General features: G+C 44.2%; 1 protein-coding gene across 1 annotated transcript; it reads left to right on the top strand.

Annotated features, from left to right (window-relative positions):
• Positions 1-869: 869 nt before the first annotated feature.
• Positions 870-11276, top strand: PDGFA (platelet-derived growth factor alpha polypeptide; the record flags this gene model as incomplete). Its single annotated transcript, XM_009081314.1, has 3 exons — positions 870-974; positions 3051-3238; positions 11121-11276. Coding segments are annotated over 3 exons (449 nt in total), but the record flags the coding sequence as incomplete, so codon positions are not given.
• Between the last annotated feature and the right edge of the window lie 26 nt (positions 11277-11302).

The raw sequence follows: 11302 nt of genomic DNA, 5'->3' as shown, positions 1-11302 counted from the left end.
GTGTGTAGTCCTCTGTTTGCTTACATCTTCTTGATCCCCTGTTTGCAGCTTGTGCTTGTTGTTTTCAGAACCCCACTGCATGGGACACGACCTGAACTGCTTCACTTAACAAAAGCAAATAGTTGGAGCAGTTATTTTGTTGTTTTTTATGATAAATGAAATGCCAAGTTTTCCATCTTTGCTTTTTCTCATGGCCCTTTAACCCATGTGGTAGGCTTATTTAGGGAACAAGACAAGCCTGGATGCAGTCCCAGAGTTTGCAGTAGCTTCAGATGCCCCTCCAAAGGTTAGGATACTTCACAGGGGATTTGTTCTGCAACAGAGAGGCTAAAAGGAAACCCATGCTAGTTACTTTTTGCTTTTGATTCTGTCCTAGCACTGCCCTGAAAACCAAGCAAGAGAAAATTTACAGAGGCAGCATTGTTGCTACTGGGTCTGTAATCCCATATTTTCTACTGTAGCCTCATAGCAGAACTTCAAAATGCTTGCAGGAAACATTTCACATGCAGTATGATTGTTCCTATTTCTACACCTTTCCAGTAAGAAAAGCTGTATTATGCCTTTCACATGAAAATGCAACTGTTTAACTTTAGATATGGTTCTCTGTCACGGTGTGTGTGTGCACTGATTCTGGGGGCTTTCAGTAAAATGGATATTAGAATTAAACTGTGTATACTTATACATGACATTTAGCTATGTCTATATCTTCCCTGCCTTATGCCCTTGCAGTTGGATTAACAGGAGTTACCTTAGACTAATTGCAACAGCATTTGGTTTGTGCATATGACCAGCACAGATTTATATGTATAGAACAGTGACATTGATGCAAATAACATACCTGAGGTTTAATTTTTTGTTTCCTCTTCTAGGATATGAGGATGTTTCAGAGACAAACTTGAGATCTTATAGTGTTCGTTCTGCTAAACATGTGCAAGAGAATCGTCCTGTGCCCATTCGCAGAAAAAGAAGCATTGGTAAGGAACAAGCTGTTTGTATTGGGGAGTGAAAGCAGAGGGGGTGATTCTGGTCAGCCAAGCAGGACATTTCAGTGGAAAAATGTGACACACACAAAGGGAAAAAAGGCCATTTCTCCTTTCTGTCTTTCTTCTTGCACAAAACGAGCCGTTGCCTGAGCTGTCTCCTGGAGGATGTCCATAGGAGACAGACAAGCACAAATTCTTTACATTCACTTTCTTGTTGCAGCATGTTGGAAAGTTAGGGCTCAGTTAGAAAATGCTGTGATATTCGATGTATAATTCATAGTGTGGGGAACAACTACAGCAGTGTGCTTTAAAAAACATCAACAGTTGGTAGAGTTTTCAGTACAGAAGCTCCACAAAAGGAAACAGCTTGACTCTTGATTCACAAGAGAAGTACAGTTGAGCCCCAAAATTAAAAGCCATTGATGGAAGTGCTGGGGCATTGATTTCTGTCATTGCATAGGGCACCGGGCATGTTTACAGAGGATTTTATTCTGATTAAACAGTAATGCTGGTGATCCAGCAAGGCCCAAATATAAATGTAAAGAGCTGCTAGACTAGGATTTGTATGCCATGCTCGTTCATCTGATTAGGTCTGAGTGTTCTACCATGCCATTTGCAGAAAACATCCATGATCTTCTCTATTATGGGTAATTCAGAGTCAGTGTATTTGTACTGGGAGCTGTGGGGGGACGCAGAGATAGCACAGTATGCTGTCAGCATGGATTTGCAGTGTGAATTGGCAGGCAGGCTCGGCACATTGAATGCCTCTAGAGAACAGCGGTTCTGAAACAGTCTGCTACACTTGGCACCTTACCCTGCAAGGTGTTGAATGCCTCCCCATAAAAGTCAGTGGGAACTGGATATGCTCAATAACTTGGAGGAGTTGCCAGCTATCTTGCAGTATTGGATCCGTTAATTTTCTTGAGTTCATGGCACTGGGGATTGAGGGAAAGAATTTTCACTCTATTTAGTCTATTGAAGTGCATCTCTTTCAAAACTAAGCCTAGATTTTCATGTAACAGGCACAGGCCAGGCCTGAACTTCTTGCACTTCAGAAGTAACTGAAGAAGTGCAGGCAGTGTTCCAGTTCCCTGACACATCTAACCCAAAGCTAGCACTGCTTCCACTGTAAGGCAAAAAAAAGAAGAAATCCAAGCTGTCTTTGGAGGACTTAGCATCAAACAACTTGTCCCTGCAATTGCTATTTTTTTCTGGACTGTTTTGAAATATCAGCTTGACCTCTTAGGCAGTCCCTGGGTTGAGAAGGATACATGGTTTGGGTCATGGTGGTATCACACAGTAGTACAGAGGTACTCTTTACAATCCTCATGTGGCTGAAGCTATGGCCTACAAGCTCACCTTACCTGAGCCCAGTAGGTTTTTACGTCATGCTACTCTTGTGGGTTTTGCCTCATTCAAGAAGTTACAAATTAAATCAAACCCACCATATTTGAAGCTTTGTAACTTCACACCAAATGGCAGTAGCCCCTTGGAATGGTGGATGGACCAGACCCTCTGGTGTGAGGATGTTAAGGTTTTGGAAGTGGGAAAACAAAGCTTGACTGTTTCAGGCTGGTGCAGGTTATTTCTCAGCTGAACCAGTTTGGGTAGGATACAGATCCTCAATGCAATTTCTGAGAGGCTGTTTACCAGGTATTCGATGCTTGTGTGATAGTATGTGTGTGCAGCGATCACCCCAACGCTGGAAAACAGCAGCTGCTGTTACACAGTGGCTGTGAGGCTGTATTAGAGGCTCATCTACTCTGGAGGCTTGCTGTCACTCCTAAAGAGCCAGGATTGTCTTATCTAGTGGTATGTGCTCCGAGCTATGTTGGCAGCCAGACCATTGTAAACCCTCATTTTAGGGCTGGGCCGTTGGGCTCCCTGGGGTAGCACACACAGTTTAGTGGTAGGCAAACAGTACTCAGCACCAACTTGTCAGTAAGCAGTGTGAACTGAGAGCACCATCACAGCTAAAGGTGCCATTTCTGTCTGGTGTGAAGTATCTGGGTGCTGTGAGGTGGGAGGAGCTGCTCACCTGGAGGTGTGACTCTCTTGTGTCCGCAGAGGAAGCCATCCCGGCTGTCTGCAAAACACGGACGGTTATATACGAGATACCTCGGAGTCAGATCGATCCCACCTCGGCCAACTTCCTGATATGGCCACCCTGCGTGGAGGTGAAGCGATGCACTGGCTGTTGCAACACCAGCAGTGTGAAGTGCCAGCCATCACGGATACATCACAGAAGTGTCAAGGTGAGCAAAGTGCAGAGCCCTAAGAGGGTCTAAAAACTCCATGGATTCTCTTGGCTGTTCTGTATGACCTGGATTTTTATTATCAAGATCAGCTAGAATGCTTCTCTCCATTTCGAGGGAGCAAATGGCCTTTTCAACTTGCATGATCATTGGAAAATCTTGGGTTTGGTTTTGATTTACTGTGAGGGTGGTGAGACACTGTCCCAGGTTGCCCAGGGAGGCTGTGGCTGCCCCAGCCCTGGCAGTGTTCACAGCCAGGTTGGCTAAAGCCTTGAGCAACCTGGTGTGGTCTGAGCTGTCCCTGCCCAGGGCAGGGGGTTGGGACTAGATGTTCTCTAAGCTCCATTCCAACCCCTAAAATTCTATGATTCTATGCCTTTCACAGGATTCCCTTTAGGTTTTGTTCTTTTGCAATGAAAATAAAGTGGGTTGTGTCTTTCCCATGATCTCGCACAGCACAAATCTTAACTTTAAGAAGATAAAATGACTCAAGGGGCATTGGACTTAAAAAATAAATAAATCACAGTATGGAATGCTGTTTTCTTAATTAAATATTATGCAGCCTAAATTGGGCTTTTATATTTGACAACATAACACTTTTGATCTGGAAAAATGTGTTTCAAATTATCTTACCCAAGGGATAGAAGACTCAACAGCTTCATGCTTTATTTACTCATTAGAGAAAATCCCTATTGCAACTTTCCAGTAAATATTACGTGAAATATTTATGTTCATTTGGCTTCACTCTGTTCTAATTTTTATCAGTATTTAAACAAGTACTGTTGATCTACATCTGTGTGTAGGAGATTAGGCTTACACTTAGCATTCATGTTGTGAAGACTCTCAGTTCTTGTTGCCCTGAGAATTTTAAGAGCAGAGTTTAAAAAAAAACCCAGCACATTCTTGAACATAAAATTGCTCAGCACAGCACAGTGATTGCTGTACTTGCAGTGGATTTCTTACTGAGAAAAGGTGCTGTTCTCTTAGTGCTGTAAGTCCTAGACAGAAAATAAGGCACCTAAGCCATTTCATTGTTTTCCTTACATGCAGACATGGCTCTGAGCAGGGTTTCTTTTTCTCTTCTGTTTCTGAACATCTGAAAAATGTTTTCACATCCAAAGAAGCTGGAGAAACATCTGAGCAGATTCCCTCAGTGTTTCCAAAAATAATCATACTTCACACTTACTTTCTGCCTTGCCTTTGTGGGGTATGCTTTGCAGAAACAATGAAGAATGAGCTAAAAAGTGGAATCAATAATTATTTGAAGGTTCAGAACAAGCTGGGGAGGTTGAAGGACTACAGTAGTGAAGCCTTTCAGAATGGGAGCTAAGCAGCAAAGTGCCTCAGGTTATAATATTTAGTGCTCTTGCCTTTGGGTTTGATGTGGTTTCCAGTTAATTTTGTGTAGCAGCTAACGTGTACAAAGGATTGCATTTCTCTCCTGAAAGAGTAATGATGACGAGGATGGGTGAGTTAGGGGTGTTAGTGTCTGTTACAGAGAGATTTCCTTTCCTGTCTGCAGAAGTATTTCAGTAACATCTACGGATTGTTGCTTTTGCCTACTGAGATCAAATATTTACCAAGTACCAGACTAATTTATTTGGAGGGGTTCTGTGCCCAGCAGAGACTTGAGATGTGTGTTATGAACTTGCCATTGGTACCTGTGTGTGATATTGCAACCTTAAACTTCTTTCCTACCCCTGCAGTCATGGAGGGGATTATAGATACAGAGAGAGGTTTGGCTGTTGACTCCTCTGCTGCTGGGGACACTGAGCATTCCCTAGAAGCTGCAAACTCCCTGACTGGCAGCAGCTTTGCAGGATATCATTGCTGGGGCTGCTTCCCCAGCACACAGAAGGAATCTTAGTCTCACGTTCAGTCCCCTGATACAGTTGTAGTGCTTTTAGATTTGCATTCATTTTAGTAGGGCACAAGCTAAAAGTAGGCTCAGCTGAGCAGCTGCTTTTCGTGGCTGTGTAAATATATTGCCACCAGCAATATCAATACACGTCAGCCAGCTTTGGAGGGCAGTTTTTTTTCCTCCAAGCTCCAAGACTGCTCCAAACAGTCATTAAGTAGCAAGGAAAAAAAGGACAAGAGGTCAAGCAGGAACAGGATGTTCATTGTAAAGGTTGTAGGCTGACCCCACTGTCACACCAGAACTCTCAGAACAGAATCCATATTTATGCCCTCCAGAGTCAGATCCTCTTGTAGCTTTGATGTAATTGATGGTTTTCTGAGCCTTTTGCCAATCCTACATTTCGAGCTGAATGTCTGCTCATGCCATTAAGTAGCTGGCCCAGAGAGAGGGTGGCTGGAAAGGTAAGGGGAGAGGTTTTGGAGAGCCTTCTCAGCTATTCTGCAGTGAAGCTGGAAAGCCAGCTTGTGTTTTCCCCTGATGTCAGACTGCATAAAGGCTCTCTTTTGATTGAACATTGAAAAGGCTTTCCCCACTTCCTCCTCATTGACAAGGTAGTGAGATCATAGCTGGCCCATTCACACTAGAAAAATGTTCATCCAGAAAGGTCAGCAAGTGGGTTTGCATCATCCAACAGGCAAAAGCAAAGGGTGATTTCTTTGTCTTGCTGAGGGCCACTGTAATCAAGGTTGAGAGACAGCCATGGCACTGTGGGAGGAGCAGTGGAGGTGCTTGTGTGGGGCATTCCATTCTTGGGACATGATTCAAAGGCTGGAGGGTTTGGGCATGTTTTTGCTTCACTTTCTCTGAGCTTTGGTCAGTGAAAGTACCATTAATAGGCTTGTGGAATTGGAGCTGTAGGGAGGCTCCAAGCCAGGGGTGAGGGTGGAACAGCTTCCTTGAAGTGGGTCTCCTAAGGTTTCCCATTCCTGGGGTGTGTTAGTGAAAGGTAGGTTTGCCTTTGAACCCATGAGAGCACAGCCTACTGGCCCTAAAGATAGCTCGTTCAGCAAGCTGCACCTGCACAAAATCAGACTGAAATGAAGAGGCTGGTTGGGAGTTGCTCCTTGGTAGGAACAAAAGGATTGCATTTCTCTCCTGATAGAGTGATGGTGACAAGGATGGGTGAGCTAGGGGTGTTGGTGTCTGTTACAGAGAGATTTCCTTTCCTGTCTGTAGAAGCATTTCAGTAACATCTGCAGATTCTGTTGCTTCTGCCCAGCGAGATCGAGTATTTACCAAGTACCAGAGTGTAATTTATTTGGAGGGGTTCTGAACTGAGTGTGCCCAAGAGGTTTTTTTGTACTATTTAGCATGATGATGGTGGTGGGTTTGGTCCCAGCAGCAAAAAAAAGGTTATACTGTAGAGTAAATCCTGCCTGTACTGCTAATTAATAGCCAAGCTGAACATTCTGGTTGGTGCAGCAATGCTTATTTCCAAACTAAGAGCTAAATGAGTCCATCTACCTCAGCTTGTGCTGGGCCTTGAGCCATAGCCTTGTCAACTTCAACCATTTCTGAATATCCAACGTTGAGGTGATCTGGGGAAATTGAACCTATATTCTTACAGTACGTTAATGTGAGTGAAGGTAAGATACAGAGGAAAAGCTGGAAGGGAGGGAATGCAGGAGCAGCTCCTCAGCTGTCATCAGGGAGTTGTTCAGAGGTTTGGAGATGGAAAAAAGGCAGGAATTCAGGACAAGTTGTTCAGCAGAGCTACACATCCTCTGAGGTTAAAAAGGCCTTGCAGAACAAATGGGATGTGTAGGTGAAATGGCTCTTCGTCATGTTTGCAGGTTTAAGGACATTTATCTTCCACGACTGTTTCTGTCATTAGGACTTTGATTTAGCTGTGGCTAAACTGGAGCTTACAGCCAGCACTCAGTGGGACCTGCAGGCAGGAGCCAGGTATCAAAGGTCACTTTAGGAATGGGAGAAACAAAGGAAGCAATGATTCAGGTGAGGGTGGAAAAGCAGCAAGGAGCCTTTTGAGAAGCCCTGTCAGCCTGGCAGAGACCTGGGGTCTGGCTGCTCTGCTCAGGGAGGAAGGACACAGAAGAGGACCCTGAGGGTCCTGTACCCTGTCTGGGGATGGGACAGGGCTGGAGTCCCCACCTGGAGCTGGGACAGGGCTGAAGTCCTCTCTGGAGCTGGGACCGTGCTTCCCTCTGCCCTGGGCACTGGCAGAGACCCTCTGTATCCTGGAGCAGTGACAGCTCCATCCCCTTTAGTGTCAGACCCTAGTGTACCCCTGAGCTTTGCATCTCTGCAGGGACAACTCTCCCCACCATGACTTGCAGTGCATGAGGCTTTCCCGGGGCAGGAATTTTGCCAGAGCAGTGCCCTGTAGCTGTGTTTGCAGGGTGGGTGGCTGCCCCCTCCCCAGCACTCCCCATGCCACCTGTGCCAGGCAGGCAGCACAGCTGGCATGGTGTGCCCTGGCAGGCACCGTGCCAGCCCTGCCCTCCTGTCCCTGGAGCAGTGCCCTGCAGGATCCCTGAGCCTCCCCAGTCCTGTATTCCCTCTTGACTTATGTCTTCCCTGCAGACAGGTTTTCCCGTCATCATAACAGCATGCTTTTATTTTAATACAGAAGCGATAGATGATTCCAAAAAGTGTCCTCATTCAGTTGCTTTTTGGGTTTGTTTGCCATCCAGTATTTAGGTATCAGCCACATGAGTTCTGTTATTAGGAGGTATTTGCTGTGTTGAGACTTCTCTTGCAAGTTGAAAGAGGGAAATTTAGGTTAGATCAGGAAGAAGTTTTTTTCCCGTGAGGGTGGTGAGACACTGTCCCAGGTTGCCCAGGGAGGCTGTGGCTGCCCCAACCCTGGCAGTGTTCACAGCCAGGTTGGCTAAAGCCTTGAGCAACCTGCTCTGGTGGGAGGTGTCCCTGCCCAGGGCAGGGGTTGGGGCTGGATGATCTCTAAACTCCATTCTAACCCCTTACCAATCTATGAGTAAGTTCCTTCCCATGATAAATTTGGCTTTGTGGTAAGGTGTTTAGGAGATTTCTGTGTACAGTTTTGGTTTTTTCCCTGCTATTAGTCCCCGATTTCATCTCTCCCAGAGAAGCTTTAGCAAGCATGTTCCCATGATGTTTCCATTAGGCCACATATTTTTACCAGATCTAATTTTCATTTTTGCTTAGCCCCTACACTGCATTGCAGGATGTAGCCCTGGAGTCTACATTGATGCGAGGATGGTGCCACTGATTATACACCATTTAAGCTAGTCAGTTATTTCACTGTCTTTCTCTTAAAGAGTTTTTATATGGTGATATTTTGTGGCTTTGGAGGATTTGAGGATTTTCATTGCATTAGAGAAAAAGGAAAAGAAGTTTGTTGATTTGTTGAGGACTGACCACCTCAAGGCATTGGGTAATACACTTGAGAATAACTGTGCAAGATAAATACCAGGGAGAAAAGTAGAAAGAAGAACAAAAGATCTTTACACAAGGCCAAATGCCATGATGTTGGCACAGCTATCCCTGTGTATACCCACTGCAAATCTAACCTGCAGCCTTCATCGTTGTAGATCAGCCTTGTGTGTGGCATCAGGTGCCAACAGGTGATACAAACACTGCAGCTTATCTGGTTTGTGCTGCTTCGGCTTGAATATTTGCAACATCTTACAAAACAACATTCCTTTAACTTGTCTAGCATGAAGTAGGGCAGTGGAACATGTGCTGGATTGTATTTTAACTGCAGTAGTGATACCCAGCTTTAAACTGCTGCATAAATTCATGATGATCTTCTTCAAAGTATTATCTTTTCTGTTGTTTTTTTTTTTGCTGTGGTTTAATACCAAATAGGCACAGGAACTGCAGTTATCTTTCAGCTGGAAAAACCAATGAACACAGACTGAGGAGGCTTTAAAAAGCTTGATTACAGTTTATTTTTGTTGCATGTAATTTTCAATGAGACTGGTTTATTCTAACAGCTGTAATAAGCATGGCAGATCTGAAAGCTGTTTCGTGATTGCTGGGTCTCTTTCTTTGTCTCTGATGCTGGAGGTGTCTTAATTACTGTTTGTTTTCATAAATTTTAAGGATTAGTCATCCTTTGATGCCAGATGACTCGGTTGTACCATGCATTTTCAAATCTTCGTGTTCAAAGACTTGATGGAGTTGGGTTCTGATAGGAGATCTTGAAACACACTGCTTTGACCCAGAGTTAGGCTTTCAGCTAAAGCCTTCTTGTATGTCCCAGTTAGCTCTTAAGCTATATGGAGATCTGGCAGTTTTGGAAGATGCCTTTTAATGTGGATACTTTAGTTATTGCATCTGTCTCTGGAACTTTTGTTTGCTGGGTAAATGAAAATCATCTCCAGGTCCTGTTGACATAAGGGGTGGTGACTAAAACTCGTTGCTCTGTGAAAGCAAAGGCAGATCCCTCACTGGCTTGAAAACCCCCAGGGCTTTCCTCTGTCTTCTGTCACTGTCATTCAGAGGTCCTTGACAGTTGTGTCCACAGAGCCAGAAGAGTGTTCCTGGGAACTGGTGGGAATGTGGTGGGTTTTTCCAGCCACCACTCTCGTTTTGTGACACTGTTGTTCCAGTTTTGGAAAGGCAAGGGAATGATTTTGATAGTGTGAAGATTGATTTGGAGCATGAAATCCCCATCAAACACACAAGTAAACCATGACCAGGAGAGTGTAGTGTAACTGTAGATACTTTCTTTGGTAGTAACTGGAGGTTTTGGTTGGACCAGGCTTTGCAATGTGACTTTTGTAGAGACAATCAACCTCTCCTGTCCTTCTGCTCCCTTACCTCTGTTACAGTGTGTACAATGTGTGTACATGTAGTTTTGTTTGCTGGGACAGCCACATTGCAGTGCCCTTTTGTCAAATGCTGAGTAGGGCTGAAAAACAGTGATTTCATTTCAAGCAAATGATTGTCACCTATTCTGCCGTGTTTAACACAACTGAAAACTAAACATTGGGCCCCTTACCAACTCTCCAGCACTCTCTTTGCCCAAATTATGCCATGTTCCCTTGCATGGCCATGATCATCATGCCTGTTACAGTCAGCACAAGTCAGTGCTAACATCCCACAAGCCATCTCAGCACCCCAGAACATCAGTGTTTCTGCCCTCTGCACTGTTCCTCCTCTCCTGTTGGTCAGGATGTCTTCATGTTTGGTATCTCCCCACCCCAGTGTCCTTTTGTTCTGCATTAGTTTCCTTCAGAGGAGAGAGCTGCATGTAGCCAGAGCTGCTCCAGCATGCTCCTTCGTCCAACCTCACCTTGCCCTCCAGACCTTTTCATTGTAAGGGTGCCATAAGTTCAGTTGGAAGCAACTGGATGGACTGGAGAGAAATAGCAGCTATCAACAATAAAGCCAAAGGCTGGATCCAGTTAGTGACTAGTAGTTCCTTTGGACCTAAAGACATTGCATGGGACCTGTTGTAAACAAGTCCCAGCTCATTGCAGGAAGGGAGTAGGAATGAGGTTGCAGCTTTCTAAGGTGGTGTTCAGGTCCTGGTTCTGTAGAGTTGAGCACTTGATGTTCAGAGGGCTCTGGAGACACCAATTTGTTAGTAACAAAATGTACTACAAACCAACCTAATGCCTTTACTGTTAGCCTTTAAGAACAGTGGTCAACTTGTACAGAAGATCATGCTGGAAGTGGCACTTTACAACAACCACCACTGAGTTGAATCCCTGTAGAAGTTCATTGTGGTGTGTGTGAAAATTGAGGTGCTTCAAACTTCAAAAATGAATGGGAAATTGTTTTATTTCTTGGGGGTAAAGAAAATTGTTTCAAACTGCTGAACTTGAGTAAACAAATAGTCTGTGCAATAAATACTTACACGATGCACAATTAAGATAAAAGGTGATTAGTATGCTAAGATTTTATATGGGCTTGGCTACCTGAAAAATAGAGGTATATAGTTATCTGTCTGCAGTTGTGAACTATAACCATGTTCATGTGTCTCAGTACATGCCTCATCGTATTTTATAGGTGGCAAAAGTGGAATATGTTAGAAAAAAGCCAAAATTAAAAGAAGTTCTGGTGAGATTAGAAGAGCATATGGAATGCACCTGTACATCATCAAATACTAATTCAGATTATAGAGAAGAAGAAACTGGTATGTTTTCCTTTTATTTTTGCATTAATGCTGATTTCATATGGACCTTATATAT

This window comes from Acanthisitta chloris, unplaced genomic scaffold (assembly GCF_000695815.1).
Source record: "Acanthisitta chloris isolate BGI_N310 unplaced genomic scaffold, ASM69581v1 scaffold30638, whole genome shotgun sequence".
Classification (NCBI taxonomy): Eukaryota; Metazoa; Chordata; class Aves; order Passeriformes; family Acanthisittidae; genus Acanthisitta; species Acanthisitta chloris.
The sequence above is the reverse complement of the archived record's forward strand: the minus strand, read 5'-3'. Positions and strand labels throughout refer to the sequence as shown.